This window comes from Typopeltis vanoorti, chromosome 4 (assembly GCF_054136105.1).
Source record: "Typopeltis vanoorti isolate ZY-2024b chromosome 4, IOZ_Tvanoo_1.0, whole genome shotgun sequence".
NCBI lineage: Eukaryota > Metazoa > Arthropoda > Arachnida > Uropygi > Thelyphonidae > Typopeltis > Typopeltis vanoorti.
Window position 1 is genome coordinate 170,437,582 of NC_143552.1, and position 22,370 is coordinate 170,459,951.

General features: G+C 36.5%; 1 protein-coding gene across 1 annotated transcript in view; it reads left to right on the plus strand.

Annotated features, from left to right (window-relative positions):
- LOC150107842 (cilia- and flagella-associated protein 251-like) overlaps positions 1–22,370 on the plus strand; it is a 619,793-nt gene that overhangs the window by 410,337 nt on the left and 187,086 nt on the right. Inside the window, exon 15 of the mRNA XM_090392197.1 lies at positions 2,816–2,898. Within this exon, the coding sequence (XP_090248323.1) occupies positions 2,816–2,898 (83 nt within the window). The remainder of the gene's footprint in view (positions 1–2,815; positions 2,899–22,370) is intronic.

Below are 22,370 nucleotides of genomic sequence, written 5' to 3' on the forward strand. Positions count from 1 at the left end.
TGTCTAACAATTTCACCACAGATCCAGACAAACAGATTGATCTGTAATTTGATGCCTTAATTTTATCAGTCTCTTTATGAAGTGGAACAAGTTTGACCTCTTTCTGTTTCTTTGGAATTCAGGCAAATCTAAGACTTGAGTTAAAGAGGTAAGTTAAAGCTGTTGTTGACTTCCTGGAATATTCAATCAAGACACATTGTAATATTACCTTGAAATCCTATGGCTTTATTGACATCAAGTTGACTCAATTCCTCATATATCTCTTGCTCACCCACCATCAGTGGCTCCTCCCTGATACCATCAATAGCACTCCCCCCCACCTTTCTATCTTTCCTGTCCTCATGAAACATGTCATATCCATCCATCTCTATTCCTGTCAGAATGTCATTCTCATCTAATCATGTCTCACTTATTCCAACAATATTTGGGTGAATATACCCTACTAATGCTACAATTTCATTTCCTTTATTTCGAATACTTCTGGTGTTTGTAAATATGCACATTAGCTTATTTCTTGTTCTAGAAAAAATCTCTGCAACCCCACTCCAGATGTGAAGCTTTCATATCCCTGCTGCTTGGCCACTCATCTCTATCATCATTGATCTTACACTTCCTCTCAAACCTGTTTGTTTCCTCCCACATCCCTGGTTATCCCAATCCTTTCTTATACCCACATATTCACTCTTATATATCCATTATCCATGCTTATTACACAATGTCTCCTTGTCTACCCCCCTTTTCTCTGCTTGTCTTATGTTCCTTCTTTTTCATTCTCTTAACTCATATCACTCACCTCTGCATTTACAAACTCCTTACCCTACTTACTTGATGTTCCACAACACTTCTACCACCTCTTTCTTTCATTCACTTCAGTCACCCCCTCTCTCTCTTCTGGCAACAGTTTCTCCAGCTGACTCACACCAAATCCATTTAAATGTAACCATCTCTTTTATACAGTTCCATCTGTCCCTCAGATTTATCTCACATATTCACAGAAAAATTGCTTCTCTTCACACATCTCCACTAGCATCCTTCATAATCCTCACTTACCATCTCATCATCTTATCAGCTCATCACTATCATACCTGGGCAACACATTTGACTACTTTTCCTATCATACTGTTATCTTTTACTCTCCTTGACAATCCCCTGATATACATCTTTACACTCTCTTTGTAGCTGTTTAAATAATATATGCCTATTACCATTACCAACTCTTTTGCTCACTTCTTCTTCATATCTAGTGTTTCAATCACTCTTCTCAGTCTACTCCTTGGAAAGCAAACCTTATGCACCTTCTCCTTTACCACACCTCTAATAATCAAATCCTCATACACAGTCACTCTTGGATACCTCTTTCACACTGCCATCTTTTATAATAATGATAGAGAGCACAGTAGTGGCAATGAGTGAGATGAAAATGTGAAAGAGGTGATAGTAGTAGTTGGTATAATTGACCTGAGAAGTAGTATGAATCATGTAACAAGAGATTTGAGTTGATGTTAGAATTTGTGCAAGAGAAATGTGGGAGTGGGAAGAAGAGTGAGTATGTTTCCTGAGTATGGTGATCTAGTGTGGTGGAGAAGAACAGTGATAATGCATAAGTGCATAAGATGATGATGGGCAAGAATCTGTAGGAAGGAGATCTGAGTGTAGTTATGTGACTCCCACCCATGAAAGGTGGAGTCATGTAAGAAATTTGGAATTAACACATGGGATGCTTCGTACTCATACAATGGGATTATACTTGAAGAAGTGGAGGAAGCAAAGAATCTCAGAATGATTGTAAATAGAAAATTTCAGTTCAGAGGACATTGCAAAGTTCTGAAAACAACCAAGAGAATTGCTGCAATACTAATAGGGACATTGACCAGCAGAGATAAAATAGTGATGGATTCATTGTATAAAACTGTAATCAGAGCATACTGATTGTCCTCAGATCTGGTCACCTGGATTTGAAGGGAGATGAAGTAACCTTGGCTCCAAGAGGGTGCAGATACACATAATGAAGATAATGTCAGGATTATTACAGTATGTTCATTATAGGCTGGACTGAGGGTATTCAAAGTGCAACGTTTGGTGGATATGATTTTGACATTAAAGTTGTTGAACAGTATCTACCAGATTGACACTGCGAAGATTTTTCATATGATAGACTGAGGGGAAGGAACAAAGACTGGGGGACTATCCATGAAAGTTGCAAAATAAAGTAATAAATAAGAGGGTAAGAAGTAAGTTTTTTGCATGGGGGAGTGCAAAATTCATTGAATAAGAAGGTGATGAGAGTGCAAACAAATTTATGATGTAGTAGAATAAACTTTGCACTGTGTAAGTTTGACTTCTAGCAGTGAGTCTTATGACTGCATGGCAGTCTGGAATAATAATAATAATAATATGGCTCACTGAGAAGAGTTTGTTGTTTTATAAGCACAGTACAATACCAAAGTAACTCTCATTGCAGAGGATTTATTCTCATAATTTTATTTTTATTTTTATTATTATTACTATTATATAGGCCTCCATGGAGTCAAAAGACTCATCGTGGGAGGTCCTTGCTAGGAAACACAAAGTCTATCATACCACTCCTTGAACTCATTGACTGTTCTTGCTCTCACCACTCTATTAGGCAATGCATTCCATGTTCAATGATCTTAGTTAAAAACATGACTTAGTTAAAAAGCAAACATTATTATTGCTCAATTATAAAATAAATAGAGATTTATTGTTTTTTCTTTTAATATTTTTATGCCACATTAAATCATTTCAGACTCATTTCTTCTATAGTTATGAATTGTATTATTTTAATTGGAAACAGGAAAGTGGAATCTCGATGCCACATAAGTAGTCAGTGCACAGAAATTCAGTGTATGTCATTTGATGATAATGGAGTATTTCTAGGTAAGCAAGGATAGAATAGTTGCTAGTAAATTATGATGAAGTAACTAGATATGACACACACACACACACACACACACACACACACACACACACACACACACACACACACACACACACACACACACACACATAGCCACTTTATTAGGAACCCATTTTCCTAAATGAGGATGTTCCTAATAAAGTGGCCACTTAGTATGTGTGTGTATATATATATATATATATATTTTTTTTTTAATTAATTTACTTTAATTCATTGTATTGGAACTGTATAGAGATATATTCTGTAATCTTTAATGTGGCTTGTTGTTCTAGGGGTATGATTCTCGCTTTGGGTGCGAGAGGTCGAGGGTTCAAATCCTGGATGAGCCCAATCTTTTTGGTCGATTGGTAGTAGCCTCTGCTACTAATGGCGCATGCAAAAAGTTAAGCAAGTTTGAGTGTGGTTAGTAGTTGGAAGGGGACAATCATTTGATGCTGTTGGCGCACTCTCCCTCGATGAGTTTTTGGACTCCCTGCAGGCGTCACATAATAATATATTTTCATGCTGAATAGCATAGAAAATGAGGCCGTGAGTGACACTTGTTTGGACTTGAATGAAGTTATGAGTGGTAAAATATATAGTGAATCTATGATTAAGGGTAGAGAGCAGTATGACTAAGGAGTGCTTGGCTGGTGGAACAATAAAGAGAGGGCATGATGCAGAAAAGATGATAGTTATGATGGGAACAAATGATCTCAGTGGTAGTATAAATCGAGTAGAAAAAGATTTAAGAACATTGTTAGATATTGTGAAGAAGAAAAGTATCAATGGGAGGATAGTGCATAGTGTGGAGTATAGTGCCCCGTTTTGACAGTTATGAGCTAAGTAGATGAGCGATGATAATGAACGATTTGATTGCAAGAATGTGCAAAAAAAGAGGTCTGAAATTTATTGATGTCTGGAGTGTGTTTGAAGGCAAAAGACAGCTGTATGCAAGAGATGGGTTGCATCTGAACATTGAAGGTCATAAGCGATTGAAGAAGTTACTTTTTTCTGAACAAGTTGAAGTAATTGGGCAGGGAAACTAAAATTGAAAATTGAAAAATTGACTGTAAGAGGGAGAATCTTAAGCAGTGATTGTATATTTGTTGATCCTTATTCGCAGAATAAATTGCAGAATAGAATGGATAAAAATCGGCATGGGACTACTGAAATTAGTGAAATGTGTATCAGTTCTAAAGCTGGTATAAGAACTAATTGGAATCTGCAATTTTTGTATACTAATGCAAGAAGCATTCGAAATAAGAGAGAAGGTTAGTCAGTGCAATCTCACCACAAGTTGTAGGCATTAGTGAAACTTGGCTGTCAGCAGAAGATGTAGTCACTAGAATTGAATGTAATGGTTATAGTATTTTCAGGGAGCAAGAGAAGATAGAGTGGGGGGAGGAGTACTGTTGATGATGGCTGATAAGTTGCAACTAAAGAAAGTAGATGATACATATGTGAATGATGGTTCATTTGAGGCTGTCTGGTGTGAAATAGTGACCACCGCAACTAAATATACAGTTGGTTGATGCTATAGGCCAGGCGGTACAGGGGGGGGGGGGATATTGAATTCATGCATCAGCAAATTAGTGCAATGAGTGCACGGTTAGTGATTATTATGGGGGATTTTAATTATGGTGATATCAATTGGAAGGAGGAAATATCATGTGGCAAAAAGGAAATGGAATTCATACATCTTCTATGAGATAATTACTTGAAACAGCACATAACTGAAGGGACACATTGTGCGAGAGTGTTGGACCTGGTCATTGGTTCAGAGGATATATGCATAAGTAAGGTGTCCTCTTTACCTCCAATTGGTGAGAGCAATCATGTGGTATTGACTTGGGAGGTTGCAAAATTTGTGGATTTCTCTCTTAAGAAGGGGTATATGGAACTACAGGTTAGGTAATTATAACAAGCTTTGGAGTGAGCTTGCAGCCGTCCCATGTAACATATTGCAGGGGAAAGATGTTAGCAGTGCATGGGATATAATCAGCGAGTGTCTGAGGAAGGCAATATCAGATTGTATCCCCATGGTCAGGAAGACATAAAAGGTAGGCGTTAAATGAATGAGTAGTAGTATCAAGCTTGATCTGCAAAAAAAAAAAATGTTATGGAGAATTTACAAGGAGAAAGGTGATCAGTACACTCACGAGCAGTACAAGGTTCAAGCTATGAAGGTTACCAGCATAGTAAGAAAAGCTAAATCAGATTATAAGAAGATCTTAGCCAAGGAAATCAAGTTCAATTCCAAAGAGTTCTTCCACTATGTGGCAAGTAAAAGGAAGAATGACTTCGTAAGGATAACTTTAGTGGGTTCTGATGGTATTGAGGTTACAAATTCAGATGTAATAGTAGAGTTTCTGAGAAATCACTTTTCAAAAGTCTCACCCAAGTGAGGATATCTCTGTACCTGTAGCAATAACTAATGTGACAATTGAAGTTAAGAAATTAGAGGTACTTAGTATATTGCAAAATTTAATGCAAACACTTCTGTAGATGGAATATCAGCTCGGGTGTTGCATGAATGTGCAAAGGAATTGTTAATGCCTCTTACTTGGTCATTTAACTTAAGTTTGAACTCTGGTATGGTCCCTAGATAGTGGACGGAAGGCAAAGTGGTTCCTTTGAATAAAGGTGGCTCTAAAACTGCGGTAGTTAATTACAGACCAATCACCATCTCAGGTGTCATGGTAAAAGTATTGGAAAAGTTGGTTAAAGACAAAATTCAAGAATGGGTGGATCAAGATATGATATTCTATAGCGACCAACATGGTTTTTGTTAAAGGTTGATCCTGCCTTAGCAATTTATTAACTTTTTATAATAGAATGACATCTGAGTTGGACAGAGGAAATGGCTACACAGTGGTACTTCTGGAGTTTGCTAAGGCTTTAACAAGATACCCCATGGAATGCTGTTGTGCAAATTGGAGTAGATGGGGAAGGATACTAAATTGGTGATATGGATAGGAGAATGGCTCAGGGAAAGATACCAGAAGGTGATATATGGAGTAGGAGCAGAGTCCAGAATGAGGTAGGTGAAAAGTGGTGTTCCTCAGGGCTCTGTACTTGGGCCATTATTGTTTAATTTGTACATAAATAATTTAGGAAATAGCTTGAAGGGAGATATTCATTTGTTTGCTGATAATGCAAAGTTGCTAGCGCAATAAAAATTCAAGCTGGTGTTGAGAGATTGCAGGATGATTTAAATAAGCTGGAAAAATGGGGCAAAGGGTAATTGATGTCTGTTCAATGTGGAAAAGTGTAAAGTTATGCATTTTGGGATTAAAAGATTACCAGCTGCATACTACATTGATGGAACAGTACTCCAAGAGATTGATGAGGCTAGGTACTTAGGGGTGTTGGTGGATAGGGAGATGAAGTTCAGGGGACACATTGCTAAGGTGTCCAAGATTGCACATAGGATTACTTGGTTATTGAGGAACACACTAACATCCAGAGATAAAGAGGTTATTATTTCCCTTTATAAGGCATTGATACTTCCACATTTGGATTACTGTGCTCAAGTCTGGTCACCTGGATTCTTTGGAGAAGAGGAGGTTGTGGAGAGGGTTCAGAGCAGAGTGACTGAATTGGTGAGTGATGTAAAAAATGCTCCCTACATTGATAGATTGAGAGCTTGTGGATTGCAGAGTTTGGTTGACAGGCAGAGAAGAGGGATATGATAGAAACATTTAAATTACTAAAAGGTTTTTATAAGATTGATGCAGGGGAAATGTTTCAGCTGTGTGATAGTGATGGAAGAACAAGAGGTCATCCCTGCAACTTAATGAAAAGTGTGGTTAACAATGGTGTGAGAATGAGGTTTTTTGCCTGGAGGGTGGTGAATGAGTGGAATGCATTCACTGATTCGGTTGTGAGTTCTTCCTCTATAAATGAATTCAAGAAGAGGTATGATAGATATTGTTTTGATAGCTTGCGTCTCCCGCGATGAGTCTACTGACTCCATGGAGATGCCAGTAATATTAATAATAATAATAACCTCTTATACAAGTTGTATTTCCACATTAAACTTTCTGTAGTATTTCATGTTGAAGTTTCTGGGGGGGGGGAATCTGAAACTAGGATGAACATGACTAATGTACTAACTAAATTAATCAATTAAATGCCAATGTTTCGCCATCTAAAGTTGTCATTACTGGAAAGATGCATACTCACTGGAGACAGAATGAAGTTGTAATATTTCAGTGTCTCTATTTATTTGTAATCTTTTCTCTAATTTAATTGTAATATTTTCTGATATATTCTCTATTAATGGTTATTGTAATATATCTTCTCTGTTATATTAATTATTATTCTCTACTGTTTATCCTTTACTACTTATATTAATTTCTCTACTCTACTACTCTATCTTTACTTTCTCTACATTCTATGTTTCTCTTTCTTTATCCTTCTATATCCTTTAATAACTCTACTCTACTCTACAGATTAGTATTTTCTCGATACTGGGAAAACTCTGGAAATTTATTTAGATTTATCGACTGCGCCACCAGTGCTCTCCTTTTAGTATTAGATATAATTACACTTCCAGCAGAGTTCAATCTGAAATTATCCTAAAGTTTATTTAACAGTCATGGCTAACATTAAATTCCTTTGCTCACGGGTTCGTGTTTATTTAGAAACAGTGCATTGCATAAAAATCAGGCGGCACACTTTTGTAAACAAAACAAACATGTTTATTTAAACTAAACTGCAATTATACAATATCAAATTGTATGCAATTATACAATAAGAAAGGGTTCTCTCTTAACTCCACTCTAAGGTTAAAACCTCAGCAATTTAACATTTAGTATATGCACGGAGTCATACAACATATTTTATCAACACTAGAAGGAAACTATCAGCCCTTCTCATTTCTAGGATTATCATGCTCTATATATTATATATTATAACAAGTATTTCCAACTATATTTAAATTAAGGGGATATTAAATCCCACATTATTTCAAAGCCGAATAAGAAACTCAAAGATTGGAATCGAAGAGTTTCATGCCGAATATAGTAAACTATACAAGTTTTGGCAGATTGTAGCGTAAGCTAAAGCACATAGTTCAACACATAGTTTCTAATTCGGCTTGGAAATAATGTGGGATTTAATATCCCCTTAATTTAAATAATGTTACATCGCTGAAGTGAAGCCTATTGGCTCTTTATATTTAAATAATTTCCAACTATATTTGTGAACAAATTATTCTTAGATTAACTTTCCAGTCTTGAACAATGAACTATAGTAAGCAGAACAAATGTCCCATGGATTCTTAGTCAATTTCACATATCTTAAGTTAACACAACAAAAGTTACTCACATATCTTCTTTAATGTTACTATACACCCATTCCTAGTTCCTTCATAGGTTCCTTTGGCTTTCCATCCGTTTCAGGTTTCGACTTCCATGCAAAGATTCTGTCATCACCATTGTCTCACATGGATGACTCGCAGGGCTTGGAGGACATTTTTTCTGATGTTTCTGAATCTGCCAAAGGGGGGGGGTCTGATGTCAAGGCACTTAGCAGTCTGTCCTAATGGCAGTGCATGCTGGTCCTGTTTTTCTTCTCCCTCTGTAGTTTCACAGCTCCCGTGGTTGTCCCTCGTGTCCTTCTGAATTATATAACAAATAAGTGAAAAATACAAAAAATATATAAAATCAATGAAAATAGAAAAAAAAATTCTTAGCTTGCCCATACTGTGAATGTACTATAGGTTTACAAATAAACCTTTCATGGATTGGCACCACATTAAAAAAAAGTAAATATATGTGTGTGTGTGTCTTTTTTTTTTTTTTTTTTTTTCCATTATAGAACACTAACCAGCGGCACCTAGTGGCTTGAAATCGTGGGGATGCTGCAACTTTCGAAATATATACATACACACACTGTAAGTACAGTGCATACATGTTTGGATAAAATATCAAAATTATGGTAAAATATTTTTAAAAAATTTTGTTTATTTTTGATAAAATTATACAGTTTGATATAATTCAAAATTACTTAATAAAATATATTCTTGTTTAGTTTCGTGAAAAAATATTGTTTATTATCAATAAAATTATACAGTTTAGTATAATTCAAAATTACTTAATAAAATATATTCTTGTTTAGTTTCGTGAAAAAATATTGTTTATTATCGATAAAATTATACAGTTTAGTATAATTCAAAATTACTTAAAAATAATTTTGAATTATACTAAACCAGTGGTTTAGTATAATTTTTGGACATTACAATTAAATCCTTTAATTGTAATGTCCAAATATTTAAAGAGGCTGAGTAAATACGATAAACACTACGAACACTACTACTGGCACAAACTGGATATAAACAACAGTGGAACTGCATGACAGACAGTGCCACATTACACTAATAGCTCGCCTCTAACTATGACATGCATATACTTGCACGTGTTGCAATATGACACTGTGGTAAACACAGTGCTGCTAGTGTCCTTCGCCCTCCTAAGTGTTACAAGATGGATTTCTATTATTTTTTATACAAAATAAGAGAATTGTATAGGATTGTTTTTGATAAAATTAAATATTACAAGCAAATATAAATAAATTAATAAATATATTTATATATTAAGAAAAATGGGGGGTGGCGCTGCAGTTCCGCAGTGCCTATGCATGAGCTTCCCCGACACTAACCCACATGTACATATGCACATACCACACACACACACACACACACACATGCACTGGAAGATAGATACCCACATAAACAATCACATCATCAAAAAAGAATCACATAACTGTCTTCCCTATTTTGATATAATAGTCACTCATCTCCCAGGTGATTTGCTACACTTTTTCTATTATCAGAAAGGCAGGACAGACTGGACGATCACTACATAAACCGTCACATCATCGACCATCTCAAAAATATAGAATTCTCAGAATGTTAAATCATAGAGTCACATCTATTTGTTCCAGTGATGCATCTCTTGTAATAGAACTCAACAGCCTTCACCACACTTTTTATGGCCGATGGCTACAGCTTCTACAAGATAGCTAAAATACATACCACCTACTTCTTCCTCTCCAATCACAGAAAGGCATATCACTACTATTTCTGTCCCACATATATATATATATATATATATATATCTGTGTGTGTGTCTCGAGTACATCTGAAAATATAGCTATTCTAAAAAAATAATAGTTAGACAGGAAGGGTGGTCAGCATGTTGCTTAGGTATGACTGTGGTGAGATGAGGTGGAGAGCAAGGATTATGAATGATATGCTGGCTGAAATGTGTGAGGAGACGGGAGTGCAGTTTGTTAATGTGTGGATGTGGAATGAGGTTGAGGGATGAAGTGAGTTGTAAGAGAGCGATGGGCTGCATTTGAGTGGTTATGGTGTGAGTCACTTGGAGAGACTGCTGCTGGAATGGTAGAAAAGTGGGTAGAGTGAGAGAGAATGAATCAGATCAAGATGGAAGTGATGTGGAAGAGCAGTAGAGCAAGACAGGAGAGATTGAAGAGGTGGTTATGAATGAAGAAGTGAGTGGTATGAGTATAGAAAATGAGAGAATGGGTGTGCAAGAGGAGCAGGGAAACGGGGAGGCTCAGGGTAGACAGGGATACACAGTGTAAGAAAGGTAGATGCTCTGAGGGGAGGTGAGAGCGTGTATAGAGAGGAAAGGAATGTGATGACCTGGGATCAAGAGGAAACGGTTGGAATGGAAAGAAACAAAGCAAATGAAATGGTTGCATTAATTGTGTCTGTTCATCCAAAGATTGTCAGAATAAGTGAGACATGGTTGGAAGATTACGACATCCTGACAGAATAGAGATGGAAGGGTATGATGGGTTTTATGTCCATACAAAGTAGAGATACAAGAGGGAAATAGAGCCGGTGGTTTTGAGGCAGTATGGTGTGAGATAGAGGTGAATGGAATCAAATACTTGGTTGGATGTTGTTATAGACCAGATAATGTGGATGGTGGTGATAATGAAATGTATAATCAAATAAGAAAAGGGTGATCATTATGGGTGATTTTAATTATGGCAATATAGACTGGAATGATGAGATAGCAACTGGAAGTAAAGAAAACGAGTTTCTTGAGTTTTTGAGGGATAACTACCTCAGACAGTATGTAACAGAGGGCACGCGAGGATTTGAGGGTCTTGTATTTGGTCATCTCATCAGAGGATGTAATTATAAATGAGATGTCAAATCATCCACCAATTGGTGAGAGTGACCATGAGGTGATTACCTGAGTGATTGCCAGCAGTGTGAGGACCTCTGTGGGAAAAGGGTATATGTGGAACTAGAAGGGGGGGGGGTGATTATGAAGAGCTCAGGAGACAGCTTGCGTGTGTGACATGGAATGAGGAATTAGCTGGAAAAGAGATTAATGCAGCTTGGGAGATTTTCATAAACCATCTAGTAGATGCAATGTCTAAATGTATTCCAATGGTGAGAAGGTTAAATAAGGTAGGTGTGAGATGGATTAATAAAGAGATTAAGCATGCGATACAGAGAAAGAGGGCATTGTGGATGCAGCATAAGAGAAGTGGAAATAACCAATTCCATTAGGTTTACAAAGACCAGGCAAGGCAGGTGACTTGGTTGGTGAGGGTAGCTAAAGTGAGGTATGAACAGCAGTTAGCTAATGAAGCCAAAAATAATCCTAAGGAGTTTTTTTGATATGTAGCCAGCAAAAGAAAGAATGATTATGGAAAGATGACATTGATTGGAGAAAACAGTATAAAGACAGCTGTCGCAAAATGTGTGTTGGAGATACTTAATGAGCAGTTTATAAAGGTCCTTCAATCTTGTGAATGTGACTTCATGGAGAGATTGAGAGCAGTTGATGATGGGGAGGAGAGAATGACTGTACTTGAGCAAGAGGTGTATGGAGAGTTGAGTAAACTAAATGATAATAATTCTAGTAGTAAGACTTATACGTTGGTTAGACATAACTGGTAATTAATTTACGGAATTAACAACGCAAATGAAGTATATTAATTAAAGATAACTTTAATGAATCACTTCTATATTTCGGCAATGTCACATTGCCATCTTCAGGAACATAAAGATATGGTATGTGCACTAAGGAACTAACAAAGCAAATGAGGAAGAAAGTAATGAACTAATTTTGTTCCTAAAGTCCTAATGGTGCCCTCTTGCGGGCTAATCTGGTAGTCTTGGCAGTTGGGCTGAAGTTCTCATAATGAAAGTCTCCCAAATTTGGGGCAGTTTCAAGCACCCAAATTTGTTGAGGTTAGGAACGTTTTTTAGCAGCTCAACGTTCCTAACCTCAACAAATTTGGGTGCTTGAAACTGCCCCAAATTTGGGAGACTTTCATTATGAGAACTTCAGCCCAACTGCCAAGACTACCAGATTAGCCCGCAAGAGGGCACCATTAGGACTTTAGGAACAAAATTAGTTCATTACTTTCTTCCTCATTTGCTTTGTTAGTTCCTTAGTGCACATACCATATCTTTATGTTCCTGAAGATGGCAATGTGACATTGCTGAAATATAGAAGTGATTCATTAAAGTTATCTTTAATTAATATACTTCATTTGCGTTGTTAATTCCGTAAATTAATTACCAGTTAGAAGATAATAAGGCTCTGTGACTTGATAATATATCACCACGTATTCTGAAGGAATGTGCAAGGGAGTTGACACCTGCCTTGACATATTTTTTTAATACGAGTCTTGCACTCGCTCGAGTTCCTAAGGAGTGGAAGGAGGGCAAGATTGTGCCACTTCATAAAGGAAGTGATCGAACTCAAGCATCAAATTATAGGCCTATCTGTGTGTCAGGTGTTGTGGTTAAGTTGTTGGAGAAGCTTGTGAGAACTAGGATCTGGAGTTGGGTTGACAACAGTGGTATTATCTTTGATAATAGGAAGGTCATGTTTTAGTAATCTACTTACTTATTACAATTATGACTGCTTCCTTGAACAGTGGAGAGGGATACACAGTGATATAATTAGATTTCGAAAAGGCTTTTGATAGAGTATCTCATGATAAATTGATAGTCAAACTAGAGCAGATGGATTTAGATATTAGATTAGTGCATTGGATTGGAGACTGGCTATTCTGATAGGTATTACAACAAGTTGTGTATGGGAGAGTGATATCCAGGAAAAGGAAAGTCACTAGTGCAGTGCCTCAGGGGTCTGTTTTAGGACCATTATTGTTTAACTTGTATATTGGATGGAGATATTCAGTTGTTTGCAGATGATGCAAAGTTGGGGAAAACCATGAAGAGTAGTGAGGATGTTGTGGCCTTGCAAGAAGACTTGAATAAATTGAGTGGTTGGGACGGAAATGGGGATGTGAGTTCAATTTTTCAAAATATAACATTTTAAAATTTGTCTCAGTCATATCACCTCTCCTTCTTCTATCTACTAAACTCTGCAGTCCACATTCCCTCAGCCGATCCTCATAACTAACATTGTACAGTCCTGAAACCTTCTTTGTTATCTGCCTCTGTACCCTTTCCACAGTTAATTTATCTCCTTCTAATCCTGGGGACAATAGTTTAAGTGTGGTCTGGTCAGGGTTTTATACAACAGAATGAAAACTCTTTTATCTTTGCAGGTCACCTTCTGAGTATTACAGCAGTCCTCTGTGTTACCTTCATCCCCCCCCCTCCCTCCATGTGGGGCACCTTTTCGTGGTGGAGGGGACCTCCCAGTGATGGTACTGGCCCTTTTCATTCTTTTTCTTTGCTCTACTTCTCCTGAGTCTTTTTCGCTATCCTTTTTCCAGACCACCATCACTGGGATCCAACGCCCTGCTGCTGTGTTTGCCGTGCGGTGTGACCTGTGGACAAGGGGATCCTGGTGGTCTTGCACTACTTTGTCCACTGCTTCGGCAAGACGGGTGTTCCTGAATGTCCCAGCCAGGATCAGTCGGCTAGTGGGATTGCCTGCAAGGATCACCGGTGTTGCAGTAAATCTCTCACCCCATGGTCCGGGGTCAGGATCCTAGACCTGCTGCAGCGCCAGTATAGCGTCTGGGGTAGCCCTGGCATTCCACTCCTGAGCGCAGTCTTTGCTTGCCAGGTAGTGGGCGTCCATGTGTGGCTCCGTGTTGAGACAAGACAGAGTAACCTACGATGGTTGGATTCCATCCATCATCAGGGTATACGGATAGCTACTGGTGCCTTTCGCACCTCACCCACTCCAAGTCTCTATGTAGAAGCAAATGAGCCGGCTATCACTTCGATGGAAACAGTTGTCTCTTAATTATGCCCTAAAAATAAAATCTCTCCGAGATCATTCTACATGAAATACTATCTTCTCTCTGCATTGGGAAGCTCAATATCACAGACATCAAACTGCTATACATTCTTTTGGTATGCATATTAAATAAACTGTGCAAGCTGTTAGTATAAATGTTGACAACATTAGCTACACTAAACATAACAGCATTCCTCCATGGCAGGTTTGCACACCATCCTGCAACCTCTCACTTTGTCGGCTACAGAAATCTTATAACCCATCATCCATTTACCTGCAATTGTTTAATGCACACAGAGCAGCACACGCTGATTTCTTACCCATCTATACTGATGGTTCAAGAAGCTAACACCTCTGTTGGCTGTGCTGCTGTGTTTCCTGACATTATTATCTCAATTAGATCCCACCAGACTGTGGTAATTATACAGCAGAGTTACATGCCATTCAGCTTGCACTTGTGCATATAAAAGAAAACTGCTACCAAAATTGTATAATTTATACAGACTCATTGAGCTCTTTACAGGCTATCTCCTCTCCTATGTTTAATCCACATCCAGTACCTTATGAAGTGCTACACCTGCTTCACAAAATGAAAATCCTTAATTTCGATGTTCAGTTCTGCTGGATTCCCAGCCACATCGGAATCAAAGGAAATGAGGCTGCAGATGCAGCTGCTAAATCTGCCCATACTTTCTCCACATACTATTTGACAGTTCCATATACAGACAACTTATAAGATCAAAGCTAATTGCTCAGTGGGGGTTAACATGGCAAGAAACATCAACAAACAAATTATATAACATTAAACCTGAAATTAAACACTGGCATTCTAGTCAACATACAATGAGAAGGGAGGAGGTTCTCCTTGCTAGGCTCTGCATAGGTCACAGTCACCTTACGCATTCTCATTTACCGAGAACTGATGACCCTCTCATATGTGAAAAGTGTAACACACATTTCACTATTCATCATATTCTGGGAGATCATCAAAAATTTACACGAGAGAATAATGAAATTTTCACCTATCTAACCATATACACTCAGGGAAATGCTAGCAGAAGCAGATAAATTGCATGATGTTTTTAATTTTTTAGAAAGAATTAATTTGTACAAACACATTTGACCATAAATTTGTTTATATATAAATACTTTTTTTTGCTTAACTTAACTTTTATACATATATATTATACATTAGGTTAAATCTGACCAATTATGTATTACCCCATATGGACCTTGATCTTGTATATTTGTATTACCCCACTGTAATTTTGTTAATATGTAAATACCATAATGCTAAACTTAAATTTTATGCATCAATGCTGTATAATAATTCCTGACTCTTTAAGTATTAGTATAATAATGTTTGTTGTGATCTTACTAGCTGTAGACACTGCTTTCCTTGACTTGTTTTGTATATACATACAGGGTGTTCGGGATAAATTTGACATATTTATAATTAATTATATTTTTCCGTAAGTTACATGTATTAACACACACTTCTCTTCATTTAAAAGTTTGGACCCTTCTTCATTCATATACAAGATGTCAGAAAGGATGGATAGCTGGAACCCACCTGAATCATGGAAGAGAATAACTTGTATCATGATGATTCGTGCCCGCCATCAAAATAAGGATATTACGACTGCTGCCCAATGCTCCCTGAATACAGTAAAAACAATCAGGCATGAACTAGAGACTTGCAATGGTGACTACGAGGATGTAGCAAGAAGAAAGATCCCTAGCAGACGATCTGATTGCGTTTGTACAGCAGAATTCCTCGCAAATCTGCAGGAACAGGTGTTGAAGAACCCTGGTATTGGAATTCGGGCTTTGTTCGTGGAGTTGCTAACTGTAGTCAAGCCCTGGATAACAAGGGTAGCCAATGGTAGGCCGTATGTATGGCAGCAGGATTCGGCCCCTTGCCACACCTCTGGGAAAAGTCAAAAATGGTTGTCTGAAAATTTCTACGACTTCACCAGTCCAAATGTTTGGCCTCCAAACTCCCCAGACCTTAACCCCATGGATTATTTTGTATAGGGCGCAGTTGAAAAAGACACTAATCGCACTTCCAGTAATACAAAAGCCCAGTTAATGGATAAAATTAAAACAGTTTTTGCGGCCCTTCCCAGGGAGACTGTAGCATCAGCTTGTTCGAGGTTCCAAAGCAGAATTGAAGCTGTGATCGATGCTAATGGTGGTTATTTTGAGTAAATCTTGTTGATAGTATTGTAATTAACTCTGCCTGTAATGTTTTTTTGTCAATTCATTAAATTTAATAGATACAAAGAAGATTTTCTTTTTCCTTACGAAACTGTCAAATTTATCCCGAACACCCTGTATGTTAACCTATAGCTATTTATTTATGTTCTGCTGAAACCTCTGCAGTAATTTTGTTTATATGTAGATACTGCATCACTTAACATACATTTCGGGTATGCATCTTATTTACTACTTTATTTTTTGAATAATCATGTAGTGCTGTAGGACAACATCTTACCTATTTGTGTACTTTCTAGTAATTCTGTTTATATGTATTCCAAATTCTATTTATACTGCATTGCTAAATTTAATTTTCATCCATGCATATTGTATAATGATCCCTTTTTGCCTATTTTTGTACTGCTATAATTTTACATATATGTAGATAGTGCATTCCTTGGCTTAGTGTTTCATATATTATGTATTAACTTATATTGTTAACTATTTTTTCACTACTGTAATAACCTCTGACCTTGTGTGTTGCTGTGCCCTCTGCAGCAGTTCTGTTTACCTAGAGATGCTGCTTTGTGAAACTAGATTCTTCTACAGACATATTGTTTACAATTTTCTGTAAATGCTAATGTTGTAACCTTTAGTATGGCACAGTATGACCTTTGTAGTTTTTGTGCCAAATAAACCATAAACCATAACCATAACCTTCACCACCTTTACAATATGCCCCCCTGAATTTCAGGTTTCTATCTATCATCAACTCCAGATCTCTTGTCTTCCCTACTTCCTCCACCTCCAATAGAGTATGCAGCTTTCCATCGATGTGTCCCAAACCTCAAGAACTTCCATTTTGCTGCATTAAACCATTACCCCCCATTCATTTGCCAATCTGCAGGGCTACACATCTGCACTATTAATAATAACCCTTCTGAGCTTCGCATCATCTGCAAACAACTGAATATCCCCTTGCAATCCACTGACAATGTCATTGATATAAAGTTTAAACAATATAGGTTCCAGTACTGAGCCCTGTGGGACCGCACTTGTAACCTTCTGCCTCCTTGAAACTGCCCCACCATACACAGTTCTCTGATACCTATTGGACAGCCAATCCTGAATCCAGTTGACTAACCCGACATTTAAACCCATGAACTTAAATATCAGCTTATCATGTGGCGCTCTGTCAAATTCGCTAAATCCAGGAAAATGGCAGTATGTGCCTTTCCCTCATCTACTGCTCTTGTAACTTTATTATAAAAGCTAGCATATTACTAAAACAAGAGCGCGCCCCTTAATAAATCCATGTTGACTCTCAGAGATAACATTACCCTCATCTGCCCAATGGTGTATATGGTCCCTCACTAATTTCTCCAAGATCTTAAACTACTGATGACATACAAACTGGCCTATAATTAGACACTTCCAGTCTGCTACCACTCTTAGGCAATGGCACCATTTTACCTTCCTTAGATTCCCTGGGCACTTTTCCCATAGCCAGACTTTCATTGAAAAGCCAGGCCAAAGGAGCTGTCAGTTCTTTAACACGTTCCCTCAAAACCTGTGGTGAAATACCTATCCAGTCCCACAGCTTTACTGACATCCAGAGTATTCAATATTTGGAACACATCTCTCCTCTTGCACCTCTAAACCCTGAACCTCCCATATCCCTGTAGTATTAAAATTAGCTTCTACAGGATGAAATATTCCAATAAAGCATTATCAACTTCACTATGTCCTTTGCATCAGTTACTCTATTCCCATTTTCATCCCACAATGTCATATTTACGCAGTCATTTTTCCTCCTAATACACATAGCAAACTGGAATGTAAGAGGAATAGCATATAAAGAAATAGAATTAGACCAGTTATTAAATGAAAGAAATTTTAAAATAGCAGTAATCACTGAAACAAAAAAGAAATTAAAAGGAACTATGAGAACTGAAAATTTTAATGTGATATACAGTGGAGTTGACAGAGACCAAAGAGCACAAGTAGGAGTCATGATTTGGATTCATAACTCCCTTTCAAAACAGTTAAAACATTATAAATTATGGAATGAAAGAATAATAGAAGCTAGAATAAAAATAGATAGAGGCTATTTAACAATAATTGGTTTATATGCCCCAGAAGAAGGAAGAGAACAGGATAATATTGATTTTTATAATCAGCTACAAAACATATATAATAAAATAAATAAAAATGATTGCATAATTTTAACAGGAGACTTAAATGCAAGAATTGGAAACACGAAAATTAATAATAATATAGGAATACATGGAGAACACATTCTAAACAGAAATGGTAAAAAATTGATTGACTTTGTAGTTTATAATAACCTAAAAATAATGAATTCCTTCTATAAACATAAAGACATACATAAATATACTTGGGCAGCAAGAGGATGGAAATCAGTATTAGATTACTTCATACTAAATGAAAAGACATCAACATTTTCACTAGATGTTAGAGTTCACAGATGATATGAAATAAGCAGTGACCACTTCCTTGTTAAAATAAAATTAAGATTACCACCTAAATGGCTACAAGTAACAAAAACAGATAGAAAAATTGAAACATTTGTTTATTATTATTATTATTATTATTATTAAACAAGACCTCATGGAGTCAAAGACTCATCTAGGAGGTCCTTTTATCTCACACACATCTCATCATACCAGGTCTTAAACACATTCAAACTCCTTGCAGACACCACACTCTCAGGCAAGGCATTCCAATCATTCACAACTCTGCACGAAAAAAACCTGCCTCTCACTCCCCTACTCACACCCTCTTTATACAGTTTCCAGGGATGACCTCTGGTTCTCCCCTGATCTCCCACTATTCGCTGTAGAACTTCTCCACCATTGATCCTATAGCAACCCCTTACCAACTTGTAGGTCTCTATCATATCTCCCCTCTTCCTTCTCTCCACTAGTCTCTGCAAATTACATCTTTTCAATCTTTCCTCATACTCGACATTCCAGAGGTCAGAAACTACCTTAGTCAGTCGCCTTTGGACCCTTTCCAACATCTCCTCATCCTTCTGAAAACCAGGTGACCAAATCTGGGCACAATAGTCCATGTGTGGCCTAATCAAAGCCTTATACAATGGAACAAGAATCTCCCTACTTCTACACGTCAGTGTCCTCCTCATCATTCCCAGAAGTCTTTGTGTTGTCTTCACAATTTTGGCGATGTGACCCCTAAATTTTAGATCTTTATCCACTATCACTCCCAGATCTCTTATTTCCTCTACTTCCAACAATATATTCTTACCAAGCATAAATTCTGCATCCCATCTTTGTTTTCCAAATTTTAAAACCTTACATTTTGCAACATTGAACTCGCATCCCCATTTGCTTGCCCAATCACTCAATTTATTCAAGTCTTCTTGCAAGGCCACAACATCTTCACTACTCTTTATGGTTCGTCCCAACTTTGCATCATCTGCAAACAACTGAATATCTCCATCCAAATCTTCGCCAATATCATTAATATACAAGTTAAATAGTAATGGCCCTAAAACAGATCCCTGAGGCACTCCACTAGTGACTTTCCTTTTCCTGGATATTGCACCCCCATACACAACTTGTTGATACCTATCAGATAGCCAGTCTCCAATCCAATGCACTAATCTAATATCCAACCCCATCTGCTCTAGTTTGACTGTCAACTTATCATGAGGCACTCTATCAAAAGCTTTTGCGAAATCCAAGTATATTACTGTGTATCCTTCTCCTCTGTCCAAGGAAGCAGTCACTTTATTGTAATAAGTAAGTAGATTACTAAAACACGACCTCCCTTTAGCAAATCCATGCTGTCCATCAAAGTTATAAAACTAGACTATTGAATGACACAAATGTACAATGGCTATATGAACAAAGAATTAACCAATATCTAGATAAAATAAAACAAAATGAAGAAATAGAAATAGAATGGCTTAATATAAAAACGATACTAAATGCAGCAGCAAATGGAAGCTTAGGAAAGACCAAAAAATTCAATAAAAGAAAAAAACTGAAGATCTAGGATGATACAATTAAAGAAATAATCAAAAAGAAAAAAGAAGCCTATCACAAATGGTTAAGCAGTAAAAGATTAGAAGATGAAATAGAATATAAAAGAATAAGAGCCATAGCTAAAGAGAAGTCAGAAAAAGACATAGAGAATCATGGAATAAATTTGTTTCTAATTTAGAACATGATTTATATAAAATAAGACCCAATGTATATAAGATTTTGAAACAATTAAATGCAGATACCAAAGAAAACATAAAATTAAACACTGAATTGAAATTAGAAGAATTTCTAAATTACTACACAGAACTGTGGACAGACAAATATTTTAAAAAAGACAACTGGCAAACAATTAACGAAAATGAAAAGGAAATAACTGAAGAAGAATTAGAAATCAGCCTGAAAGAAACAAGAAATGGAAAATCACCTGGAGAAGATAAACTAGGTTCAGAACTATATAGATACTCAGGAACAAGATTCAAAGAAAGACTCTTATTATTTTTAAATAAAATTTACTCAACTGGTATCCCCCCAATAGAATGGAAAAAAGCAATTGTGATTCCTATCTTTAAGAAAGGTAATAGAGATGACCCTAAAAACTATAGAGGTATCAGTATACTAAATTCCTGTTACAAAATATATAGCAGAATCTTAAATAACAAACTAATGAAATATTCTGAAAACTTTATTCTAGAGGTACAGAATGGATTTAGAAAAGGATGATTATGTATAGACCCTTTGCCTAAAATTAATAATAGAGAAAAGAAGAGAATATAATTTAGAAACACATATTGCATTTATTGACTTTGAAAAAGCATTTGACAAAGTTAAAAGAAACATATTATTTAACATATTAAAAGAAAGACAAATACCAAATAATATCCTAAAAGCTATCACAAGTATATATGAAAATAACCAAATACAAATAAGATTAAATCACGAGCTATCATATACAAGAGAGATAAACCAAGGGGTCCGACAGGGATGTCCCCTCTCAGCAACTCTTTTTAATATCTACTTAAATGAAATAATAATAAAATGGAGTAAAAATTTACATCAAGGAATTAAACTTTCACCTACAGTTAACTTAAACACTCTCCTCTTTGCAGACGACCAAATAATAATTACAAATTCTGAAGATAACTTACAGAAAGCTATATTAAATCTAAATGAGATATCCAAAGATTATGGTATGATAATATCAACGGAAAAATCAAAAACTATGGCCTTTAAAGGACAAGATCCAGCAAGAACTAAAATAGTAATAGATAACAAGATCTTAGAACAGATGAATTCATTTAACTACCTAGGATGTATGATCACATAAGAAAATGAAAAAGATATAAACGTAAAAATTGCAAAATATTTAAAAATAACAGGTGTAATTAACTCTATATTTAAACTAAACCTAGTTCAAAAACAAACCAGGCTAAAAGTATACAATACATTAGCCTTACCAGTCTTAATGTATGGAAGCGAAATCTGGACAATAAAACAAAAAGACAAACAAAGATTAAAAACAGCAGAAATGAAGTTTATGAGAAAAACTGCAAAGTATATCCTGTTTGATCACAAAAGAAACGAAGATATTATGAAAGAATTAAACCAAGAACCAGTAATAGAAAAAATTAAAAAATATAAACATAAATGGATGGAACACGTTCAAAGAATGAAAACAGAAAGATTACCAAAACAAGCCTTAAAGTACAAGCCATTAGGAAAAAGAAAACCAGGACGTCCTCTTAAACGATTCAACGATGACTTCTAAGGCTGGAATGGGCCATGCTAGGCCTAAATCCTTGATACGTATGATGATGATGATGATGATTTTTCCTCCTACTGGCCATGTAGCTAAAAATTCCCTAGGATTTTCTTTGTGTTTTACATTCTTCATGCATCTGCTCTTGCCCGTCTCCTTATATCTCTTCCATAGCCTCTTTTTCACATGCGGTTCCTGTTTAATATTGGTTGTCATCCACTTTACACCAGATTGTGTCCTCT